The sequence below is a fragment of the Asterias amurensis genome, chromosome 5 (assembly GCF_032118995.1).
Source record: "Asterias amurensis chromosome 5, ASM3211899v1".
NCBI lineage: Eukaryota > Metazoa > Echinodermata > Asteroidea > Forcipulatida > Asteriidae > Asterias > Asterias amurensis.
This window is the reverse complement of record NC_092652.1, coordinates 21,818,794-21,844,651: the sequence shown is the minus strand read 5'-3', so window position 1 is coordinate 21,844,651 and position 25,858 is coordinate 21,818,794. Positions and strand designations below refer to the sequence as shown.

Below are 25,858 nucleotides of genomic sequence, written 5' to 3'. Positions count from 1 at the left end.
ATTTCTGGAACCTTAAAGGAACACGTTGCCTTGATCGGTCGAGTTGGTCTATGAAAAGCGTTTGAAACCGTTGGTTATAAAATGCATATGGTTAACTAGATAATTTAAAAGTAGAATATAATGACCCACACAACCATGCCTCGGATTTTCACGGTTTTCCTTTTACGTCGTGGAGAAACACGGTCGGCCATTTATGGATGAGAGTCAACAATTTTACCCCCATTAATGGCCGACCGTGTTAGTCGACGATGTATAAGGAAAACCGTGCAATTCCGAGGCATATTTGTGTAGGTCATTGTATTCTACTTTTACAACATCTTTCTAACCATATGCATTTTATAACAAACGGTTCCAGACGCTTTCTAGAGACCATCTCGTCCGATCCAAGGCATGTGCTCCTTGAACGTCTGGTACGGATTTGTATGGAACCACATTGAGTCATCTATTTCACTACAAACTCGTGTAGAGACGGTCTGCTGCTCTAGTCTACGACTGCTAACAATGGCCTGCCCCGTTTTTACAAATCAAAATTGAATTAGTGGGAACACATGAACTAGAAGATGTATGTTCAGAATTTTTTTCGATACAGAGATAGCCCCCCCCCCCCCCCCCAGCATTGACCTGTCGTGCGGCTACTGTCAATCACTGACTGAGTAAGTGGAGTTATTTCATCAAAATATTATTAGTATGATAAAGCTGAAATTACTAGAAAGGTGTTAACGTGCCCATTTCCTAAAATGCTCACTTATAAAATATATTTTGGGGGACCACTTTTAAAGGAACATTACATAATTGTTTTTTGCTAACAGACGGTTTGTGGCAGTGAAGGCACTTTATGTAATCCACCATATTCATATACTGACAAACCTGTGGAAGTTTGGGATCGATTGGTCCAAATTCGCGCATCTTAATGGGCCCCAGTGGTCGAACACGCATGCGACCTAATTGATGTGGTGTTGACGTCAGGTGAACTGGGCCAACTATAAATGAAATTATTATTGGGTTTGAAAACAGAATGCACTTGATGAGGGTAATGGTATTTTATTACGGCGTAAACGGCATCGCAGCATGTTATGTTATCTCTGTCCGTTTTGGCTTCTTATCTTCAGTCAGTTTACATTGACTGCAGTCGGTACTGAGTTGCCGATATGTATAATTTTGGGAGAGAACTCCTCGTCTTTGTTACTGTCACCCATCCGTATCAAACCAGCTATAGATATTGCCTTGGAACAGATAGCCCATCTGGTGAAGGATCAATCATACGCAAATTTCACCTTCAGATGTACCTACTCCTACGACGGGTGTTCTGAACCCATTCGAGGCGATGTGGCCGTGGCCGTTGAGGCATACACTAGTGGGGACGCCTGGGCCTTCTTCGGGCCGCCCTGCAACGATGCCCTAGTCGCCGTTGCTGATCTATCCGCGTCGTGGAACATACCGGTTATCTCGCTGAGTTCGGACTCTTCTATTTTAGATGATAAAGCAAGATTTCCAACACTCACTAGGATGTCTCATGAGATTACTGCACTATATGACTTTGTTGTGGCACTGTTCGAAGAGTTCAAGTGGAAGACGTGCATGATTTTGTATGATGATAATTATATCGGCTTCGCTAAGGGACTCGAACACACAATTCACATTAGTGGGGTGGATGCACACGAGCATTTAGTTGAGGCGGGTGAGATTGAAGAGGCTTTAGAAGAAGCAGAGTTTGTCTCAAGAAGTAAGGTTACATCAATGAGATTTTGCGTATTAGATTTGAATACTGTATTGTACCATAGAGACAGGTATGTACAGAGGCGTGCTTGGTCACAAATATTATCACTTCAGTTTGAATTCCAAGTTGCTGATTCACAAGATTTGGGGCAAGCTTTTTGCATTGTTACGTAAGAGCCAGCGAACACCCATACAACAGTTCTGAATGGATTTGCAAGGTCCAATGGTACAAGGGTTTGCTGACCTTAAGGTTGCTTTATACAAAAGCTTGCCCGAACCTTTTGAATGCTGGTCTTTGACAATTATGTCCGCGTGCTTCAAGGCATTGGACAATATTTGTAATTACTCCAAAGTATTGTTATACTATAGCATTAACAACTTACTCTGTAACGAGCAATGGAGAGCTGTTGGTTATATAAAACATAGTGAGAAACGGCTCCCTGCAGTAACGTACCTTTTGGGTAAGGTTATTGCTCACCAGTCAAATATCAAAATACTTCAGGCCTGAACCCTTTTATTAGGCACTGAAAGCACACAAATTTATGCATCAACATTGATGTTGTTCATTTCATTTTTCTCTTGAAACTTGGGCCAAATTTCATGGCTCTGCTTACCTCCGAATTATGCGCTTACGATCGCGATTCCCCGCTTACGTGCAAGCGCCGAATTTCTGTGCTAGCCTTGTAAGCGTAGAATGCCTATAGTAACGTGAAGAACGCACGCGCAGAAGCCAAATTAATTCGCCGCTAACCCGTGAAGTACACTTGCCGTAAGCACAGAATGCTTCCGTAAGCGCCGATTCTGTGCTTACGGTAAGCAGAGCCATGAAATTGGGCCCTGATCGACTGATCCAAACATTCACATTAGTTATTATTAGTATGCATGTAAGTTGGATACACCAAGTGAGCATACTGAATTTTGACAATAACCAAAGGTGTTCAGCGCTTTAACGGATTTTCTTGTTAACAATAACTAACTGTTTTGGGTGTTGATATGTATTTGTGTTGAGTGTAATTTAAAGCCCTGCAAGTTCGTTAATTCTTTGTATTTTTTGTTTGCTTCTCTTTCAGTTATCTTCATAAGTGCCGATGGAGACACCGTCCGAAAATTAATGAAAACCGCTTATGACCTTAAAATGATTTCGGGTAATTACGTCTTCATCAGCTACCATCCGTTCAACAATACCGGCGACTTTGGTGATGACTCCTGGAATCAGGTCAGTATTTTAAAATCTTGTTATTTATTTTTTCTTTCTTATTCATGCTTTTAATTATTTCTGTCTCTTGTTTGTAGATATTTTCTTAATTTTGTTTACTGTGCATTGGGGTACAGTCATAAGGCGCTTTATGACGACTGCCGCTTCCTAGGTTGTAAAAAATATTATGCAATGTCATGGATTATTAAAAGCCATTGGACCCTTTCGGTAAACAGTTATGTCCAAGGCCCACACTTCGTGTACCACAGCTTCCATATCAAATAACACACCTGTGAAAATTTAGGCTCAATCGGTCATCGGAGTCGGGAGAAAATAACGGGAAAACCCATCCTTGCTTCCGCGCGTTTTTGCCGTGTCATGACATGTGTTTAAAATGAATCCGTAATTCTCGTTAACGAGAATTGATATCGTTTTGCTGTTTTCTCAAAAAGTAAAGCATTTCATGGAATAACATTTCTAGAGAAGTCTTTCACCACTACCTTCTGTAAACCCTGTAATTTATTTGCAAATCTGTGAACTTTTTTTTTCTGAACCGAAAGGGTCCAATGGCTTTAACCCATTTTGTTTTGTTTCCATTTGAGAAAAATCATAATAATCTAGGGGAGTTCACTGCATGTTGCCAAGATTCTCGACTTCAGACCATTTCTGACTATCACAGTATATAGGCCTACTACAATTTGTCTCTTTGTGCTGAGGCACCTGTATAGTTTTCACAACAAAAATACGTGTTTGTTTTTTTACGACATCGCATTAGACGTACTTATAATTAAGCGCTCGTGATAGCGAATTATGATGTCCCTTCAAACTGCACTTAAATTGGGACAAGTGAAAGGAAAAGTCGGTCGCTCCTTGGGTCAAAATCAACGCACAAAACAGCTCAAGTCAAATTACATGAAGAGATTTGTGCTATAGAAACACTTTGCTTATATATGTTATTGCAGTTCGAGATTTATCTTAGCTCCTTTTGAAATCGGCCCCACGTCTTAAGTTTCCTTGATACAGGTAAGTTTACAAACCTAAAGACAATTTGGACAAACCATTCCTAGATGGACAGCATATTCTGTTTTAAATCATCAACAATTACTTACACTTAAAGCCAAATACCACTCACTACAGCTGTAGCTTGATCCAGTGTACGATAAAAGACATTCAAGGCAGTGGACACTATTGGTAATTACTCAACATAATTATGAGCAAAAAAACTTACTTGGTAACGAGTAATGGGGAGATGTTGAAAGTATAAAACATTGTGAGAAACGGCTCCCTCTGAAGTGACGTAGTTTTCGAGAAAAAAAGTAATTGTCCACGAATTTGATTTCGAGACCTCAAGTGTGTATTACAGCACCTTCATTAATTGTACCAAGAAGAAAGAAACGGTAACTGATTTACCATTTTTCCCGGGATCTAATCGAATTACAGAAACCTTCGTGATCTACTTCCAACTTCAATACATTTACTACAACTGCAATTATGGGGGTGTATTCATTTCGATTTTACTTTCTTTTGTCTGGGCGTAATTGTCATAAATTACATTACATTGGGTCACAAATCGTTCCAGACAAAATATAAATATATTTTTCCAGACGACATACACAACTTGAACGGAGAACGGTAAAACCAGCATCGTACTGTTTAAAGGGTTACGTTGCCTTAGATCGGGAAAGTTGGTCCATGAAAAACATTTTAAACCATTTGCTATAAAATGCATAATGGTGAGAAAGATGGTAGACAAGTGTATAGGCCAATTATCCACACAAAATACGCAGTGAAAGTGAACGGTTTTCCTTATATTATACGCAGGCACTGGACTAGTTTGGACATAGTCAAATACCAGTATTGAAGTGTATCTCAACATGCATAAAACAAAACACCAGTGAAAATTTGAACTCCATTGGTCGTCGAAGTTGCGAGAAAATAATGGTTGAAAAAAACACACGTGTCGCAAAGTTGAGTGCTTTCAGATGCCTTGATTTCCAGACCTCAGCTGAGGTCTCTTATTCATTTCAAATATTTCAGTGAGGATTTGGCTGTCTCTCACAATGTGTTATACTATGAACACTCCATTGCTCACTGCCAAGTAAGTTGCTTACAACTATTTTGAGTAGTTACCAATAGTTCAGTGCCTTTAAAGACACTGCACACTATTGGTAATTGTCAAAGACCAGTCTCCTCAGTTGGTGTATCTCAAAACATAAAATAACAAACCTGTGAAAATTTGCGCTCCATATTGGTCGTTTGAGTGGCGAGATAACTATGAAAGAAAAATAACACCCTTGTCACACGAAGTTGTGTGCTTTTAGTTGCTTGATTTTGAGACCTCAAATTCTAAACTTGAGGTCTCGAAATCAAACTCGTGGAAAATTGCTTCTTTCTCGTAAACTATACGTCACTTCATAGGGAGCTATTTCTCACAATGCTTTTTACTATCAACCTCTCCCCATTACTCGTTACCAAGTGAGGTTTTATGCTGATAATTATTTTGAGCAATTACCAATAGTGTCCACTGCCTTTAAGACTGGGTTGCTCTATGGAAGTCCATAACGGGGACAAAAGAAGGAACAAGAGATGTCCCCGCGGGGATTTAATAGATAGAATTTGAGAATAGCCGTGTTTCAACCTATATACCATTGTGGAGGAAATCTTCATCTAAAGCCTACAAGTGCGTGCAGACAATTTGGCTCAAATCTTAGTACTTGTTACCATGACAACGTGAGCCCTTAAGGCCCGGTCACACAGGCCCCGATAACGAGAACGAAAACGATAACGATAAAAATGCACGCCTTCGATTGGTTGAATGACGTGGGCGTTTTCTGCAAAGGAGCAAATCAGCCAATCGCGAGCGTGCATTTTTATCGTTATCGTTTTCGTTCTCGTTATCGGGGCCTGTGTGACCGGGCCTTTAATCGGGTCTGCTTATTGATGATGGGATTGTGCAAATGCGCGTGTTATAAGCTGCCTATTTGTTGACTCCCACATACAACTGACTGTCCAATTCCAGTTGTGTGTGCCGCCAATAAGATTCACAAATACACAGGTTATGGGCAAACGATTTCGATGAACGTACATCAAAGTAGGGCCTAAGTACTTAGCATTACTGATAGTGCTTAATTTTGTCCATTTATTTGGTAAAATTATTATTATTATTATTATTATTATCATTATCATTATCATTATCATTATCATTATCATTATCATTATCATTATCATTATCATTATCATTATCATTATCATTATCATTATCATTATCATTATCATTATCATTATCATTATCATTATCATTATCATTATCATTATCATTATCATTATCATTATCATTATCATTATCATTATCATTATCATTATCATTATCATTATCATTATCATTATCATTATCATTATCATTATCATTATCATTATCATTATCATTATCATTATCATTATCATTATCATTATCATTATCATTATCATTATCATTATCATTATCATTTTTATTATCATTATCATTATCATTATCATTATCATTATCATTATCATTATCATTATCATTATCATTATCATTATCATTATCATTATCATTATCATTATCATTATCATTATCATTATCATTATCATTATCATTATCATTATCATTATCATTATCATTATCATTATCATTATCATTATCATTATCATTATCATTATCATTATCATTATCATTATCATTATCATTATCATTATCATTATCATTATCATTATCATTATCATTATCATTATCATTATCATTATCATTATCATTATCATTATCATTATCATTATCATTATCATTATCATTATCATTATCATTATCATTATCATTATCATTATCATTATCATTATCATTATCATTATCATTATCATTATCATTATCATTATCATTATCATTATCATTATCATTATCATTATCATTATCATTATCATTATCATTATCATTATCATTATCATTATCATTATCATTATCATTATCATTATCATTATCATTATCATTATCATTATCATTATCATTATCATTATCATTATCATTATCATTATCATTATCATTATCATTATCATTATCATTATCATTATCATTATCATTATCATTATCATTATCATTATCATTATCATTATCATTATCATTATCATTATCATTATCATTATCATTATCATTATCATTATCATTATCATTATCATTATCATTATCATTATCATTATCATTATCATTATCATTATCATTATCATTATCATTATCATTATCATTATCATTATCATTATCATTATCATTATCATTATCATTATCATTATCATTATCATTATCATTATCATTATTATTATTATTATTATTATTATTATTATTATTATTATTATTATTATTATTATTATTATTATTATTATTATTATTGGTTTGAAGGATTGAGCTGGCGATGGGAATGGGGGTTGTACCTTTTGTAGGATGATATTTAAAAAAAAATATAAATAAATAAAAATACTAACACTAATGGAAATCTGATCAAGCTGTATAGCAAATTTATATTGTGTATTTTTTTTAGAACGCTCTCTGTGCGGTTATCTAAATAATACGGTGTTTTCAAATGTTGACATTATTTTTGGATTACTTCATTACTTTTTGGTTACTTCAGTATTGGTGCTATTGCTTTATGGATATTGAGCTTTTATTGTGGAATTGGTGCTATTTTATTTGTTTCTTTGTCTCTCCGTAGACCCTCTACTTTGACTTGATTCTTTCTCATTAATAAAACAGGGTGATGAATACGACGAGAAGTTGAAAGAAGCTTATCAATCACTAATGACGATCCGTCTGTACGAACCCAAAACTGCCGATTACGTTAAATTTCAAAACGAGGTGAACATGCGGATGAAGAGAGACTACAATTACGTTCCCGATGCTGGAAATGAGGTTAGGGCCCAAAAGTTCAGTTTCACTATTAAAGAATGTTGAAATTAAAAGAGGCATTTTTAACTGCATTTATTTTTATTTTTGGTTATTTTTTCAAATTTACAAAATTATATCAAAACAGAATTGTAGAGCAACATCATTTTCTTCTCAAAATTGTGAAAAATATGCTCTCGATTTTACGAATTGCTGAATCCAATTGTTCAATAGGCAAACATTAAAAAAATGATAAATTTCACGTATTTGTAAGCAATATTATGTCGCACATTTTTTCATTTCTGAGTTTCAAGGGATAACCAAATTTATCCCCTCTTCCTTTTTTCTTGGTTTGAGCAGCAAAATATATCCCTTCCCCTTGTTGGCTGGGCTTAAGCAAAAATGGTTAGAAACGTCTGTCCCCTCTTTTCTGCTGGATTTTTGCACCTGATTTTCACTTTGTTCTCCCAGAAACATCTTCTTCTGTGTGTGATACGTCCCTTAGTACCATATTAATGTAATCAAAAGTCAATAATTAACGCGTACATCATGTATAGGCCTACTGCGTGCCTATCGGCAATTATAATAAGGGAAGCGATAACAGCTAAATTAAATTGATCGAGCACGATACATCAGTAGCTCGTCCTTCCTATTGTAAATTCAAGATCATTTCAGATACCACAACATTTCATTCCTTTTTGTGATTTTTGTTTTCTTCATCTCTGTTTCCTTGATGCTTGTGAAGCATTAGATGCACCTGGTTACCTATGAGTAGGCGTGATGTTTGTTCTGTTGTATGGATCCTCAGTTTGTTTCATCGCGAAAAGATTTTAATCCATCCACAAGTTCTTGAATTTGCGGCTGACTCTGAACATGTTCTGTTTGTTTTGTCAAGCAGTGTTTTAACAGCTGTTATTCAGCTACATGATACGCAACATTGTTTTCTTTGCCTTGGTACATTAAATAAAATGTGATTAAAGAAGCAAATGCTTGAGCTACGTACCGATGTCGATGTTCGACTGGATCAGTTTGGTTCTAATTTTTATCAAATTCCCAGCAGCAAATTCCTATGGGAAATATAATAAAAAGAAATAAACTGTCTTTAGCGCTAAATTGCCAAAGGATGCAAGGCGCTGAAAAAGGGAAAACAAAAAACAGTACAAGGACAATGTCGACCAGCTACAGACTATAGGGGGAAAAGTGGGTTTTCGGAGCCCATTTAAATGACTGACAACGCTATTCCACAAATCTTCCCGTTGCTTGCGGGTAATACACCACACACCTTCTATCTACGGCTAATAATATTCACCAATACAAGCAGTTGATACGCATCCTATTAAGTTAATATGGGAAACGGACCCACTATACACCATCCGTTCCAACCAACCAATCAATTATTTCCAGCTATAACATCGTTTAGGAAACAGGGTCAGAAATGAAAGCACTACATTGTTATCTAATTTGTTTCAATTATGAGCGCCATTTCCCTCTTCCTTGTTTCCCCTATCGACCAGGCCAATTTCTTCGATGATTCTTTTCACGACGCCCTCATACTCTACTCTCTTGCGATCAATGAGACGATACACGAGGGAGGTAACATCAGGGATGGTCGCGCTCTAAGGAAGAAGATGTGGAACCGAACATTCAAAGGTAATACTACTTGGTTCGTAGATACCGCTCATGTAGACTGGTCCCTTGTCCTTACCCGCAAGGATAGGGAGGATTACACATGACGTCATTGGCCGCCATCTTTGATGAATAGGCACGCGTGAAATGCTTTCATTAGAAGCGAGGTTTAGCCGCACGTTCCGCGAGCAAACACGTGAACGTCAAGAAATTGTGTTGTTTCTAGGTGACGTCAGCACTTAAGTATTATTTTATGCTCACGTATTAGGTGAAAAATGGTAACTTCACGTATGCTAAAAACGCGGGATTTCAACCATACAATTTTCTGACGCTTACGTATTTTGTTCGCATAACGTGCAGTTAGCTGCACGTTACGCGAGCAAAAACGTGAACGTGATTGTCAAAACAGTCATGTTGTTTCTAGGTGACGTCACCACTTTGGGCTTATTTCACCCTCACGAATGACGTATGCACGTACGTATCTGACGTGAAATATGGTTACTTCACGTATGCTAAAAACGTGAGATTCAAACAAAACAATTTCTGTTCGCATAGCGTGCAGCTAAAAAAACTCCCAATTGTCGGAGAGTCGTGCGCAGTGGATACTTTTCCATTGTTTATCATCAAATAATATTGATGGAAGTTGATGATGACATGCAATCCATCTGTCGATTGCACAAAACCGAAATCATTGGATACAGCGTACTTGTATCGGTACATGTACATCGATATAATGAAGTTTTATACGTAAACGTGTACGTAGAATTTGACTGTTAAAAGGATGCGAGATCAATGGTACATCCATACCACGTGACCGTCAGAAGAAAAAAAACGACGCAGGCTCGAGGCCACTCTCTGGCGTAATTCTCGAGCCTCGAAGTGTTACGTCAGATGTTCAGGGCACCACACCGGGGGTTTAATTAATTTTAGTTTAGTTTAAAAGAAAAAGGAAAAAAGTAAGGACTATTCATAACCTAGGACTAATCCTTGGAGATATGAAAAACGTATGGCTAGTTCTAAGCTAGGACGAGTATTACTCTTCCAAACTTGAGATAAGATTAGTCTTAACTCTGTGTGAAATCCACCCTGTACTTATTAAATCAATGCGCTTCACACCGTTATAATTCTTGTCCATCAGGGATGACCTACTTGAACAATTCCTCAATATTCTCAACTCACTAATTCCGACGTACTGGACCCTTCGTCAACAACCTCTGTGTCCGAGTTCCCAGGCTCTTATGATTACAAGTACACCCTTCCTAGCATGTATATGGACCAGACTAGTCTAACTTTCAGCCTTTATTTGATATCAATTTATTTGAATTGGAAAGTGTTGTGGGTGCACTTTGAAAAAATATAAAGTAATACTTTGCCATTTTAAATTTTCGTTTTTTATATACGATATTTTTTAGACAACTTCCCTCTGAAGTTACTTAGTTTTTGAGAAAGAGGTAATTTCTCACTCAAATAATAAAATGATTCAGCTGAAACCTTTTATAATGCATCTGGAAGAGCACATAGTTGTGCAACAAGGGTGTTTTTTCTCTTAACTTTCTTCCTGCAACTTCGATGACCAATTTAGCCCAAATGTACACACTAGGTTTTTTTTTTTTTTGCATAATTTATGTTAGGATACACCAAGTGAGATTACTGGTCTATCACAATAACACCAAACGTGTCCAGTGCGTTTAGTGAAAATGTTACTCTCATTGCCAGTCTAACGATGAAATGTTTTTATTTCGTGTAAGGTATTGCTGGCGACGTGGAGATGACTGAAAACGGCGACAGACTTTCAGTGTATTCTCTTTGGGACATGACTGATACAGAAAAGGGTATTTTTGAGGTATGTACCCCAATTTTATTTTTATTTTATTTTTATTTTTATTTTTTTTGTAAAGGAACGCCTGAATGTATGTTTTTTTTTTTTTTTTGGGGGGGGGGGTTTACTATTTGTTGTACACACACATCTATCGATTTGAGCTTTTGCTTTCCAAACTTACAAACTTTCCTTTTCATAGCAAGACTCCAAAAGCACCAAAGTGCCCTCGCTCTTTGTGGTGCACAGACACGTTGATGTACGATGACGTCACGTTCCAAATTTTACTACGAAACAGTACCGATACAATCACATTTTAGATACTTATATAACGTTCGAATAGAGATAGGAAAAAGCTACAGTAAACTTTCGGGCTATTAATTTGTAGTTTCGCTCCGCCTAGAGATTTGTAATGTGTTCCAAACTTTCATGATGAGTTTTAAACCCACTTTGAAACAAAATCTCAAATGAGGACCATTTAATTTCTCTACCATCCTGTGTTTGGTTATTTGACATTTAAGTCACTCTATGACATTACATCGTCTGTATGCCATATAACAGAGCAGTTCGAGATTAGCGAAAGATCAAAAGGTACCCAAGGTGAGACAGATAATAGCTATCCATTAGATCACCTAAGAGCAGCCAAAGAGGTTCTCCGAGGTCGAATCCAGCTCTTTGTGGCGCACTAATTGTCAAAAAGATTGAGTCCTTATTAAACACACTTAAAATATGCCATTTTATTGTAGATCCTTCGAGGGAAAATTTTGTCAACATCTTAAAGCATCGAATAAGATGACTTTTCAAATGCTGGGTCTGGTCATTTTTTTTTTTTTTTTCCCCCTGAATTCTGATGGTGTTCATTGACTTTGACCTTTTGATTGAAGCAAACATTCCTCGTCGGTAAACAGATTTATTATATCCATTCAACGTAATGTTTCAAATTTCGAAATAATATCGAATACAGTGGCGTTTTAAACTACTTGGAGACTTGTATCCCCCCCCCCCATATTTTTAAGAAATCCATTAGGAATCCATTAGTAAGATAACAATCCATTTATCAGATAATTCTATTTGCATTACAAAACTAAACTTGTGTATCGCAGTAGCTCGATTCTAAAGAGAGTTAATAATAGTATATAATAATTAACCATTCTTATATAGTGCATAACACATAGTAATTAAACATTTCGCTCTATAGAGAATTACAACAGAATACAAATACAAGCTGTACCGGGTAACAAACACAAATGGATGAATTAAGTGCGTCTTTATCAGGTAAAAAGCGTGCCTATACCCTCTAATATTTAATTTAAAGTCGATATAAGCCTCTGTTGTTTTAATTCACATTTTACTCTTCTCTCTCCAAGGTGGTGGCAGATTATCATAAGTCTACCGGCAAAATCATTTTCACTGATCCCGTGAAAAGGGTTCAATTTCACGGTCTCCGACCCGGATTGGTGGCTCCGTGGGATTCACCAGGATGTGGTTTCTACGATGAGAATCCGGCATGCGAGACAGGTTGTTGTTGTTGTTATTGTTAAAGTTGTTAATTTTTTGCTGCTGTTCTGCTGATGCTGATATTGCTGTTATTGTTGGTGGTGTTGGTGTTGCTGTTGATGTTGCTGTTGCTGTTGTTGTTGCTATTGCTGCTGTTGCTGTTGCTGTTGCTGTTGCTGTTGTTGTTGTTACTGTTGCAGTTGTCGTTGCCGTTTGTATTGCCGGTGTCAGATGCAATTGTGACCGCTCCGGACACTTTTGCATATGCAATCGTGTCCGGGGCTATGCAAAAACCGCCCGGCGGACTTGTACATGGCTGTACACGTGCTCGCGTAAGCGAGCGTGCATGCACTGAACCAACGTATGCAACATGAATATTCACGTATTTTATGATTGCAGCGAATACCCAACGGCCGAACATTTCCCATGTCATTCATGACATGTACTGAGCTTGTAAAAAAAACGTGTTCAGTCGACCAAGGGCGTTTAATTTATTGCATGGACGGTTTTGCACGGAGGCACACACCTGCATGCAAATTTATGCAGCAGCGTTCGGGCGGACACGATTGCAAATGCAAAACCGTCCGGCGGACATGCTCCGGATAGTATTTCACAGAGGACATAATTGCATGCGGCCCCGGTCGTGGCGGTGGCGGTGCCCGGTGGCGGTGCCAGCGTCGTCGTCGTCGTCGTCCTCGTCGTCGTAGTCGCAGTTGTAGTTGTAGTTGTAGTTGCCAGTGCCGTTGCCGTTGTCGCTGTCGTTGTCATTGTTGTCGATCGTTGTTTCCATTATCATTGTAGTTCTTGTTGCCATGTAATTCAGTCCGTCTTCAAGCCAATCATTCTTTTCACATCACAGGGGGGGGGGGGGGTGGGGACGTATGTCGGGCTTTGATTGAATACTACATTCTGGTTCTGATACAGGCGCAATGTCAAAACAAATCTTCGAAAAGGGATTAAAGTAGCATTTTTGATGTATGCACTTGTTTCCATGGCATATAATGAAGGTGGTGTGTGCTTATTTTTTTGTCACCAGCGGATAACACTGTTGTGTTGGTATCGACCATCGTGCCAGTATGTCTATTACTCATCTGTTCCAGTGTGATGTATGCTTTGTACAGGTAAGCATAGGCTAGCATAATGAGATGATAAAGTACACCATTAGTTAGTACTTATTGTATTGTACTGCATTTTACTTAAAGAATTTTACACCAGACTACTTGCCATCCCCAAAACACTCACCACTACTGGTGAAAAAAGCTTCCACGCTGCTGCCCCCAAACTCTGGAATGATTTACCTCACAGCATCCGCCACTCTAGCTCACTAGCAGCCTTCAAGAAATCTCTCAAAACCCACCTGTTCACCTGATTTGCTTGCTTTTATTTATTCTTTGCTCTTTGTTTTTTTGTGTGTACAGCGCTGTGGTACTTTCCCCTGTTAGTTAGAGCGCTTTATAAATACCTTGTATTATTATTATTATTATTATTTTCACTTGAAAATGAGGGACAAACCCTGGTCTATCGTTTCAGGAGTTATACAGGCAAAAGCTCCAAAGCCTTTTTTTTTTATTTTTTATTAATAGCTTTGTTTGTGGTGCCAATCAGAATCCATTTAACCTGTATTCTCTTTGACCATACTACATGCGAAGTGGAAGCAGAGGGATCAGTATGCTTAATAAATCATAAGTTAAAGGCAGTAAACACTTAGCTATTGGTAATTGCTCAAAATAATTATTAGCATAAAACCTTACTTGGTAACGAGTAATGGAGAGCTGTTGATAGTCAACAACATTGTGAGAAAGGGCTCTTTCTGAAGTAACGTAGTTTTCGAGAAAGAAGTAATTTTCCACGAATTTGATTGCGTGACCTCAGAAAGCAAGCATAAATTAGTGTGTTTTACCCGAAAGTCTGATTTCATATAATTCTCAATTTCTTAAAGGCAGTGCACACTATTGGTAATTGTCAAGGACTAGCCTTCATAATTGGTGTATCTCAACATATGCATAAAATAACAAACCTGTGAAAATTTGAGCTCAATCGGTCATCGGAGTTGCGAGATAACTATGAAAGAATAAAACACCCTTGTCATACGAAGTTGTGTGCTTTCAGATGCTTGATTTCGAGACCTCAAGTTCTAAACTTGAGGTCTCGAAATCAAATTCGTGGAAAATGACTTCTTTCTCCAAAACTAGGTCACTTCAGAGGGAGCTGTTTCTCACAATGTTTTATACCATCAACCTCTCCCCATTACTCGTCACCAAGAAAGGTTTTATGGCAATAATTATTTTGAGTAATTACCAATAGTGTCCACTGCCTTTAAAAGGGTGTCTTTGAAATATTTAGGATAGCCAGATAGGAAATGAAATCAAGAATTGTGTTTTTCTTTTTAGGAAGATAAAGTTGAACTCCGAGCTGACGAATCTGTCATGGAAAATCCACTACAAGGATTTGGTTTTTAATCATATTTCCAAGTCGGTTGCATCCTCAATCCGCTCATTCTCAATAGTAAGAATTTATTATTTTATTTTATTTTATTTTTTAAATATTTGTATTTATTATGATTTATTTGTTAATAATGAAATTAAAACTCACATGAACCTGCATTTCGACGGATATAAAGAGAAAGAAAATCATTATTTCTCCACTCCAATTAGTTAGTGAAATCATAAACGATCCCCTTAAAGCTAAAGAAGTAGTCCCAGCCGCTTTCTACCTTCGCCCAGTTACGTATAGTTAAAAAGCAGGACAGTTCTTTTCAGAATCGAAAATTCTCCCTTAATCCGAAAATCTTAGATTATAAAAGCAAGGCAGTTTTCTAATTACACCCAGCACACCAAACTCGTTCTCACTGCGTGAGGAATAAAACGCAAACGGGAAATTTGTTTTACATTTCTCATAGAATATGACATTTCAGACATAAATATTTCAAGGGATGTTTTCTATTATTTTTATTAGAAAGTTGTAGTTTTATAACTAAATCTTTAATCTAGAACGAGTTTTTGTTTCCTTACCAATTTTGTCATGTTCTTTAAAGGCAGTGGACACTAATGGTGATTTCTCAAAATAGTTATTAGCATAAAACCTTAATTGTTGACAAGTAATGGGGAGCTGTTGATAGCATAAAACATTGTGAGAAACGGATCCCTTCTGAAATAACGTAGTTTTCGAGAAAGAAGTAATTTTCCACGAATTTGGTTTCGAGACCTCAGATTTAAAATTTGAGGTCTCGAAAGAAGACGATCAGAGCATACTGAAAACGTCGAGTTAATCCAACGGTTCTTTTCAGATCCACCCCAACTCATTTAGAGATTGTTATTACATGGTGTTACCGCAAACTTTTCTATATCTCGAAAGAAAGCACACAAGTTCGTGTGACAATGGTTTTTTTTTTCATTATCTCGCAGTTTCGATGACCGATTGAGCTCAAATTTTCACAGGTTTGTTATTTTATGCATATGTTGAGATACACCAAGTGAGAAGACTGGTCTATGACAATTAACAATGGTGTCCAATGTCTTTAAAGCTGTATGTATGTTTTACATGCACCTTTAACTTGAATTATGTTTTATCTTTCTCATCACTCAGGCAAGCACGGGTACCGATACCAACAACCGGAGGCAGATTTTCACCAAAGTGGCTCAATATGAGGTAATGGTTATTTAGACAAAATACTAAACTGTAAAGGCTGAATATGTGGTGCAAATAGATGGTCTCGAAAATCTGAGTTAATTTGTTCCCAGAGCATGTTGCGTCTCACTAATGAGCAAAGACAAAATGCGTCTCGTTAAATTTCGTTTTCTGTTATGTTCTTGGATTTGAGCAACAGTTGTTTTAAACGTTTTCTTAATAGCCCCAGGGCACACTATGTCTGAATGAAAAACCCAAAACCACATTATGTCTTACTAAAGAGCAAAAAACGGCAGACGTAAAGTGTTTAAAGAATACTTTTTTTCCTAACAAAAAACACAATGTCCACAGATTTACATTAAACTTACAGTTTGAAGATTATGATAGTAGAAAGCTTCCCTTGAAATTTTACTGAGGTGCTGTATTTTTTTTCAGAAATGAGAAAAGGAATAATTTTCGTCTCAGTTTTAGCATGTAAAAACGTATTAATCAGTTATGCTATGGTTTAGCTATAATATCATAACTGGTTTAAAGGGGATTTTACATGCTAAACTAATTTTGGTCTCATGAGACCAACATTATTTTTGTACTTTTTTTACTCGTTTCTAAAACTACACAACCTTAGTTAGTAATATTTGAAGGGAAGCTTTCCACTTTCATTATCTTCAAACCCTGTAATTTTAATGTAAATCTGTGGACATTTTGAAAAAGTAGCCGAATCCTTAAAGCGCCTCCTCGTTTTCCCCCTTATCGAAACTCAGGGCCGTCTAGTCGCCTTGAAGCCGATGAATAACGCTGAGCTACACTTGACCCGAGTCGTGCTGCTGGAGTTCCGACACGTAAGAAGACTAGGTTTATTAATTTGTGTTTTTACCCATACACAGATTTGTGTTAGCACTGTATACTCAGTTCTTTCCCGACTCATGTGAAAAAAATATATCACAGGCATATAACTCGGGTAGGATCCGAACCCACGACCCTTGTAATTCTAGAGTTGTGTCTAACCAACTAGATGACCGAGATGACCGAGATTTTCCGGTAGCTAGAGGCTATGTTTTGGCAGCGGGTAACACAACGTTATCATAGATGTTAAATTTGCATCTGGGACAAAGAATATTAATGTTGGTTTTTGCCATGATTGTTGTGTTGTTTCATTTTGAAATTGTATGATAATTGATTCCGGGTTGAATAAACAAAATACTATAGGTTTTCTCGGTCGAATTCGGCAAATGAGCAGTCAGTTTCATTTGTATGCGTTCGAATTAAAGCTGCTTTGCCATTCCAGTTGTTACTGCGTTTCAAATTCAGAATCAGCCATTCAATTTCGTTTTGAGTCGAATCAAATTCCTTTAGCACTCTGTTCAATTTAGCTTATCGTCATTCTTTTTTCGTAAAACACACGCCTCAAGAAGCGTCTGCGAATTTGAATGCTGCTTTGATGAATTGTTAAATTTAATGATTATTTATTAAATCTAATGACGCAACACTACATTTGAATAATCATAAAACGAAATTGAATGACCCTTTTCAGTTGCATTCAATTTCGTGCGAAGTAGAATAGCTTGGAGGTTAAATTGGCTGCTCATTTTCCGAATTTGACCGAGAAAACCTATATTAGAGCGGTACTCTATAACCGGTGACCTCTTGATAAATGTGCCGGCGCTCTACCAACTGAGCTATATCTAGCCCTATTTTGGCCGTCCCCTTTATCATTTTCTTCAAATGTTGTATATATAGACCTACTGTTTTGTAATGTACTGTCGGCCTATACCGCGTTGTGCAGTGTTGTGCCCCGTTGTACCCCATTGCCCCCCAAAACCCGTACATTTTTTACTACAAAGGTTTGATCCCTTTGTCTTGTTATACGAACCTTGCAATACTGTTGTCTTGTTTGTCAGTGTTTTATTACTTTATTTATTTTTTAACCTTCAGTTGCGGAAGCTTGAACACAGCAACGTGGTGCGTTTTGTTGGAATATGTACCGATGGACCCGATGATTTCAGGAGGATGATCGTCACAGAGTATTGCCCAAAGGGTAGTCTACAGGTAAGTTTTAATATCTAAATCGGGGTGGTATGTTCATGGTTCAGTAGACTGGGCCCCTGTCTTTACGGTTAATCACGATCCTCGAAGTGTGACGTCTGTGCGGCACCTAAATGTAGCCCGAGCCCTAAATGTAGCCAGACCAAAATGTAGTCCAAAACATGTACCTAGATGTAGCCCGGACCTAAATGTAGCACCAAACATGGACCTAGATGTAGCTCGGACCTAAATGTAGCCCCAAACACTTACCTAGATGTAGCCCGGACCTAAATGTAGCACCAAACATGGACCTAGATGTAGCTCGGACCTAAATGTAGCCCCAAACATGTACCTAGATGTAGCTCGGACCAAAATGTAGCCCCAACATGTACCTAAATGTAGCCTGGACCACAGACGTCAGATGATCATTAGACTCATACTTCGAGGCTCGTTTAGTGACGCCAGAGAGCCTGGCCTCCAACCGTCGTGTATCTTCACTTTCCATCTAAATTCGCTTCATATAGAGATAAGTAGTCAAATTCTACACCAACATTACATGCAAGTTCATGCACATGCATGTACTGTATAAATTTACATACGGTGCGTTCGTTTAGCTTCCCTGGGTCGACCCCGGTGTGTGGCGGTTTCCGTATATTATTTTTATACTGTTTCAACGCCCCCAAAAAGCTTAATTATTATTATTTTTTGTTGTAAATATTTAATAATTTATTGTTATCTGCTACAGGACATTCTGGAGAACGATGCTTTGAAGCTCGATGTGGACTTCAAGTCTTCTATGCTGATTGACGTTATCAAAGTATGTATTCATTCGCCAATTCATAGTACAGAATAATATAGACAAATGGTTCACTGCAAAGTTTGTTTAAAGGCAGTGGACACATTATTGGTAATTACTCAAAATAATTATAAGCATAGAACCTCATTTGGTAATGAGTAATGGGGTGAGGTTGATAGTATAAAACATTGTGAGAAACGGCTCCCTCTGAAGTCACGAAATCAAGCATCTGAAAGCGGACAACTTCGTGTGACATGGGTGTTTTTTTCTTTCATTGTTATCTAGCAACTTCGATCGGAGCTCAAGTTTTCACAGGTTTGTTATTTTATGCATATGTTGAGATACACCAAGTGAGAAGACTGGTCTTTGACAATTACCAATAGTGTCCACTGTCTTTAAAGTGAATGTATATGTTTGGTAATAACTCTTTAAATTAATGCCAATAGAAAAACTTTGAGTTGAAAGCCTAGAGCAGCAAGCAAATGTTAATCGTAGAAAGCCTTTGGGACACATATTGAAGTAATGTGGTTATTTAGAAAGATATCAGTTTTTTATCTCCCAAACTTTGATTATGAGAATCGTTACCGCTGTAACGCTTCTCAGACTGTGTACTCCTATTCGAGATTATTCTTCAATGCGTGGACATAACCGCTCCATATTTTCGGCAATACCTAAAAGAACCTGCAGTCGATTTCACAAAGAGTTAGGAATCGTCTTATCTCGAGTTAGGACGAGTAACTCGTCCTAACTTAGGATTAATCAGTGCAGGGTTGGGACTCGTCCTAAGTCCTAAGATTAGTCTTAAGTTAGGAAGAGTTTTGTGAAATCGACGGCTGATTACCTTTTGAAATGAAATGTTCACATGTTCGTTGTATTGTAATGTTTTTATTTTTATCTAGGATTAAAACAATCGAATGGTTAAACAAACCACCTGTATACTGTCCTCCTTTAAAGGGTCTATGTACTTTTTGTAGAACAAAAAACACCCTGTCTACAGATTTACACTAAACTTACACAGTTTGGAGACAATGATAGTAGCTTCCCTGCAAATATAATTTGCTGAGGTGCTGTAGTTTTTGAGAAATGAGTAAAGCAATGTCATGAAAATAATTTACGTCTCGGTGATTATGAGACAACAAGTATTTTAGCATGTAAAAACGTATTTTCATGACTTCGTTTTACGCATTTCTCAAAAACTACAGCACCTCAGCAACTAGTATTCTAAGACACGCTTTCTACACTATCAATATCTTCAAACGGTATAAGTTTAATGTAAATCTGTGGACATTGTGTTTTGTGTTACAAAAAGTACACCAAATTTGTTATATTGACTTAATGTTCGTTGGTCTAACGTGGTGATCTTGATCTATTGTATTTCTAGGGGTTGAGTTTTCTTCACAACAGTGAGCTTGAACTTCATGGGAGGTTGCGCTCCTCCAACTGCGTGGTAGACAGCCGATTTGTGGTCAAATTGACGGATTTCGGTCTCCATATCTTTCGAGAGCTGTCCTTGGAACAAGCATTAGAAACGACTCAGTTGAAAAGTATGACACTACGACCTTTTCGAATCCACGGCTTCGGCTTTTGATTCGGCCTTAGGATCCGTCCTCTCGTTTAGGGCCCTGGGGTCGATTTCACAAAGAATTAGGACTAGTCCTTACTTAAGAGTAGTCAAATTGCATTGATAGTCCTAAGTTAGGACGAGTTACTGGTCCTAACTCAAGATAAGACTAGTCCTAACTCTTTGTGAAATCCACCCCTGAACCCGTACGCAAAGCACCGCGCGGCCAAGCTAGCTTGAACCGAATCTGGAGCCGGAACCGTAGTTTCGAAAAGGACCCATATATCCTAGGAGTGAGGTGTGTGGTATTAATAAAAAATTGTAAAATTATAATTTTTTTAATTTTTTTATTTATAGCGCTGTATACACTATGTGTAAAAGCGCTTCTAAAATCATTACCCTGATCACTTGGCAATTTCATTCGTTAAACCATCTCAGCTCCCTGAGGAGTTTACAGCCTGGGCCACCAATTATGTAGTACACTAAGCTTATCAATCCACTAACCATCACTTTAACATATACCCATTTATAGTAATTTATAGCAATAATAGTTAAGTGTCTCACTCAGGGACATCGGTGCCACGCCTGGGATTCGAACCCAAACCCAGCTGAACAGAATCACCAGAGCTTAAAGGTTCGGCGCTCTTATCCACTCTGCTACGACACCCCATATTTGGCACACCTCTTCTGAACAGAATGTTTCTTACCAGAAGGCACCTATCACACACATGACATATTGTGTTTTGAGTGTGTTATTTGCGTAAATGAACATATTAGGTACATTCAGATATGAACACTTTGTTTTGTGGTGGTTTTTTTTCAGAATTACTTTGGAAAGCTCCGGAACAACTGAGAAATCCAATCCTGGCGCCCAAGAAGGAGGGAGATATTTACGCTGTAGCAATCATTATGCAGGAAGTCATGATGAGAGGAGTACCGTTTGATAATGAGCGCAAGCACAATGAGGATATCACTGGTAAAGGCATGATACATGATGAAAGTAATAAGGGTGTCCCAGGGCGATAAAGACCATTCATTTTTCATGCAACATGTTAAGCCGGCCTCAGATCGACCTTGCGTCAACAAAAAAAAAAAAAACAGTCGGCGACTGACTTCATGATCACACTGATTATTTACGACCTGAGCGTAACTGCGATGATTTTAATACAATCTGAAACAGTCGCCGGTCGAAAAAAAAGAAAGAAAAAAAAAAAAAAAAAAAAAAAAAACTTAACTAAAACTCGCAAGAATAGAACAGTTTCAACTTGTACAATGTGATCCCAACGGTCGGGAACCAATCGCAGGCGCACGAGTTATCAGTTGTGGCCTGAGCATTATGTTGTCTGCGCGTTGTCGACGGTTTGTTGCGGGCGATACTAAGAAAATCATAGGTCGACTGAGGCCGGCTTTACGCAATTATGGTGTTACAGTAACACAAAATAGACTTTACCCATTATGGAGTCCCAGGAAAATCTGCCAACCGTAGATTCCGTCTCCCGTATAGGAAGTAGCGAGCTGTCGATTGTTGTCACGGAGCACACAGGACGGGAGAGAGCGTAACACAGTAATCTGTATTCTCACGCTTGAGTGATCCCGTCGTGGATGTTGTGGACCGCATGATGATATAGAATTGATTCAAGTCCCAGTCCCCATGAGAGTCCTTTTTATTTAAAGTGCCTTGGCATCCCCCAACCTAGCCCCCCTGTGTCTGGCCATTTTTGATACCACAATCGCTACATTTTGAAGTCGGATATGATTTTTTAGGATCTCTCGCACGAGAACGGCTTGAATCGAGTCTATCATAAATTTGTTTACCGTCCTGTGTCCCTACCGTGGTCTTTTGAAAGCACGCTAATTAATATGGGACGGAGGAGGAGGATTCAACAGAGGGCGCTATCAGAAGAAGCTTGTACATAGTTCTCCCTAAATGTAGAGACATAGGCCGTGTCCGAAACGGCGACTTCGGCTACAGCTACGGCTAGATCGCGCGCGTCTGCCTATTCTTCAACACTGACAGACGCGCTGATCTAGACGTAGCTGTAGCCGAAGTCGTCGTTTCGGACACGGCCATAATCTCCCACAGGTGATCTTTTTGATAATAAAGGACTGTTGGGGAGGTAGGTGGCAGCAAACTCACCATGGTAAATCCATTGTTATCGGTAATGTGCACATTTTACCTGGTAAGCCTGCTGTTACTTATTGTTCCAAAGTATCCAATAAAATACCGTGCGCATTGCTTCCGGGGCATTAAAACTTGCTGCTTGCTGTGGATGAGGGTGTTCTTTTCTGCGGCAAGCAAAGACGCCCCTTTTGAATCCGGCCTATTACTATAAGTATCGGGACTCGAACCAGTGAGATTCATGGTGTTATTTTACGACTGTATACTCGGCTGGGATTCTACCCAAAGACATTAGCTTTTCTAGAGCAGCTGTCAAACCATAAGATCATAGTTTCCATAGTGACATGATTGGTACTGTGGTGTCACACTTAAAGTCATTGGACCCTTTCGGTAAACAGTGTTGACCACGGCATACGCTTTGTGTACCACAACTTCTATATAAAATAACAAACCTGTGAAAATTTAGGCTCAATCGGTCATCGGAGTCGGGAGATAACAACGGAAAAACCCACCCTTGTTTCCGCGCGTTTCGCCGTGTCATGACATGTGTTTAAAATAAATCCGTAATTCTCGTTAACGAGAATTTATATTGTTTTGCTGTTTTCTCAAAAAGTAAATCATTTCATGGAATAATATTTCAAGAGAAGTCTTTCACCATTGCCTTCTGTAAACCCTGTAAATTAATTGTAAATCTGTGAACTTTTTTTTTCTGAACCGAAAGGGTCCAATGGCTTTAACAATCAAGATTAACAGTACACGTACACATTTAAATGGCTCGTCAGACGAGGCGTTTTTTAAGACAACAAAATGTGCATTCATGGCCCATTTTTTTTTTAGTAGCACATGAGTGACTTTTAAAAAAAGTGTTACAATTTACAAGAATTATATGTGATTCTGTTGGATTCTGTTCCTCTAATTGTCTGGAACTGGCTGCCTGTAAATTGACTCTGGATCAAGATCGTCCAACACTATAGACAAACAAGTACACCTACTCTAGAGTTGCTCTGGAATTGCAAGAGTCCAAGTTCGAATCCCACCCGAGTAATATACCCGTGATATTGTTTTCACAGGACTCGGGAAAGTACTGAGTATACAATGGTAACACACATCGGTGTATTGGTAAAAAACAAAATTATTATTATTTATCCCCGATGCAAAATTATCATCTCTTATAATTACAACATCACAATTTACATTAAAGATTCTCTGTTTTTCTTCACAGTTATTTTAGACAAGGTCCGATCTCGTTCCTCGCCACCATTTCGCCCCTACGTTCCTAACGATGCCTGCACTCCCGATATGTACGCCATCATGACGCAATGCTGGCACGAAAATCCCAATGAAAGACCTACTGTGGATGAACTGCTAACGGTTATGAAGAAGTTATTCAAGTACGGAAATTAAGCTTCTCACCCATGTCCAGATTTTATGTTATTGCGAATTCCAATATCACTTATGGTGATGTGTAATGTTTTGTGATAATATAAGGTTACCCAATTACAGTCCAAATATAGATGTAGGCTTGTGTATCAATGGTGGTTGGTCTGTTGAAAAGGCAAAAGTATAAAAACGTTTTTTATCTGCCTCACTTTGTGTCCTTAACTTTGCCTGCTATCATGCTGGCTCCATTTCCATCTGCTTTGTTACTAAGTTTTAAGAATCCAATTTATTGTCCAAGTAATTACATGAAATCATCAAGAATCTACTATCATTATCTCCAAACGGTGTAAATTTAATGTAAATCTGTGGAAATTGTCTGTTGTATCACAAAAAGTACCTAAATCCTTTAAAGCACAAAAACTGATTTTTGTTTTATTACTAATTTTCTTTTTTTTCTCACATTTTTGTTTGGTTTACATATAACCACAGTACTTCTTAGTGAAATGCTTATGCTTTGAATGTTTGAAAGCTACTGCAAGCTTTTATAACCAAATGTTGTTATTGTCATTAATTTAAAAAGTGATTACAAAACGTATACCTTCCATTTAACAGAAACGTCTCAGGAGGTATCCTGGATAACTTGCTAGCTCGTATGGAGTCATACGCCAGTAACTTGGAAGGTCTTGTGGAGGAGAAAACCTCTGCTTTCTTGGAAGAGAAGAAGAGAGCCGAGACGCTCCTCTATGAAGTCTTGCCGAAGTAAGCATTGAACAAAATGGAACCAAAACCAATGTAACTTTATCTCGTTTTTATGATTCAAAGTTTAACACGGCATTCAGATTTAGAGACCTACAAATATTAATTTGGGTTTTACCCATATACACCGGTGTGTGTTAGCACTGTGTACTCAGTAATTACCCAAGCTCTGAAAAAAAAAATCACAAACATGTTACTTGGGTGGGATTCGAACCCACAGCCCTTGCAATTCTAAAGCAGAGTGTTATACCAACTATACTATACAGTTTGCATTCTACTATTTTTTTTTTTTTTAAGGAGTGGCAAACTTTGTGTATTATACTAATGTTATTATTATTATTGGTTGATTTTTTTTATACATATCATTTTTAGTTTGTTCATGTTATTCTTTTTTTTGTTAATATCCATACTAGGTCAGTAGCCGACCAACTTAAAATGGGATCCACGGTGCACCCAGAGTCTTATGACAATGTGACCATTTTCTTCAGTGACATCGTGGGATTCACTGCGCTTTCATCAGACAGTACCCCTATGCAGGTGGGCCAAACCGTGGTCGTAAGGTCTCGGCAGAGATCATCTGTGAATTTGCTCACTTCAAAATGGCCAGCATTGACAGAATTATCAACATCATTTATTTACTTTTTTTCAAACGGGGTGCTTTTCCACGCTTGGTGGCAGCAGGTAAGTCTGCTGCCACCTAGCGTTCAAAGGTCTCGCATTTACCTTTACTGGGACCCAGTCTGCATCCGCAAGGGATAAAGACAGGTACTTGCTTTTAAAAACCAATGTTTTCATTGGATACAAATAAATATTATTTAATAAACGTGCAGTGACGTACGCGTTCTATATCTGTGTTTTGATC

General features: G+C 37.8%; 2 protein-coding genes across 2 annotated transcripts in view; both read left to right on the top strand.

Annotated features, from left to right (window-relative positions):
* The first annotated feature begins 1,068 nt into the window (after nucleotides 1-1,068).
* LOC139937321 (atrial natriuretic peptide receptor 3-like) lies at nucleotides 1,069-7,659 on the top strand. The gene is made up of 3 exons (XM_071932425.1): nucleotides 1,069-1,723; nucleotides 2,787-2,932; nucleotides 7,627-7,659. The coding sequence occupies exons 1-3, from the start codon at nucleotides 1,069-1,071 to the stop codon at nucleotides 7,657-7,659; spliced, it is 834 nt and encodes a 277-aa protein (XP_071788526.1).
* A 47-nt stretch (nucleotides 7,660-7,706) lies between these two features.
* The window catches only part of LOC139937271 (atrial natriuretic peptide receptor 1-like), a 29,028-nt gene continuing 10,876 nt past the window's right edge, over nucleotides 7,707-25,858 (top strand). The window contains exons 1-15 of the mRNA XM_071932371.1: nucleotides 7,707-7,823; nucleotides 9,311-9,446; nucleotides 11,171-11,265; nucleotides 12,606-12,756; nucleotides 13,772-13,856; nucleotides 15,126-15,240; nucleotides 16,321-16,383; nucleotides 17,124-17,201; nucleotides 18,295-18,408; nucleotides 19,130-19,201; nucleotides 20,562-20,724; nucleotides 21,565-21,717; nucleotides 24,083-24,251; nucleotides 24,853-24,999; nucleotides 25,410-25,533. Coding sequence (XP_071788472.1) covers nucleotides 7,713-7,823; nucleotides 9,311-9,446; nucleotides 11,171-11,265; nucleotides 12,606-12,756; nucleotides 13,772-13,856; nucleotides 15,126-15,240; nucleotides 16,321-16,383; nucleotides 17,124-17,201; nucleotides 18,295-18,408; nucleotides 19,130-19,201; nucleotides 20,562-20,724; nucleotides 21,565-21,717; nucleotides 24,083-24,251; nucleotides 24,853-24,999; nucleotides 25,410-25,533 — 1,776 coding nt within the window. The 5' untranslated portion in view covers nucleotides 7,707-7,712. The remainder of the gene's footprint in view (nucleotides 7,824-9,310; nucleotides 9,447-11,170; nucleotides 11,266-12,605; nucleotides 12,757-13,771; nucleotides 13,857-15,125; nucleotides 15,241-16,320; nucleotides 16,384-17,123; nucleotides 17,202-18,294; nucleotides 18,409-19,129; nucleotides 19,202-20,561; nucleotides 20,725-21,564; nucleotides 21,718-24,082; nucleotides 24,252-24,852; nucleotides 25,000-25,409; nucleotides 25,534-25,858) is intronic.

Bases quoted from the DNA above. Each gene is read 5' to 3' on its own strand.
- LOC139937321 (XM_071932425.1), top strand. From the start codon at position 1,069: ATGTTATGTTATCTCTGTCCGTTTTGGCTTCTTATCTTCAGTCAGTTT. The intron at 1,724-2,786 runs GTAAGGTTACAT...CTTCTCTTTCAG, and splicing joins AGCAGAGTTTGTCTCAAGAA to TTATCTTCATAAGTGCCGAT. The intron at 2,933-7,626 runs GTCAGTATTTTA...GTCTCTCCGTAG, and splicing joins GTGATGACTCCTGGAATCAG to ACCCTCTACTTTGACTTGAT.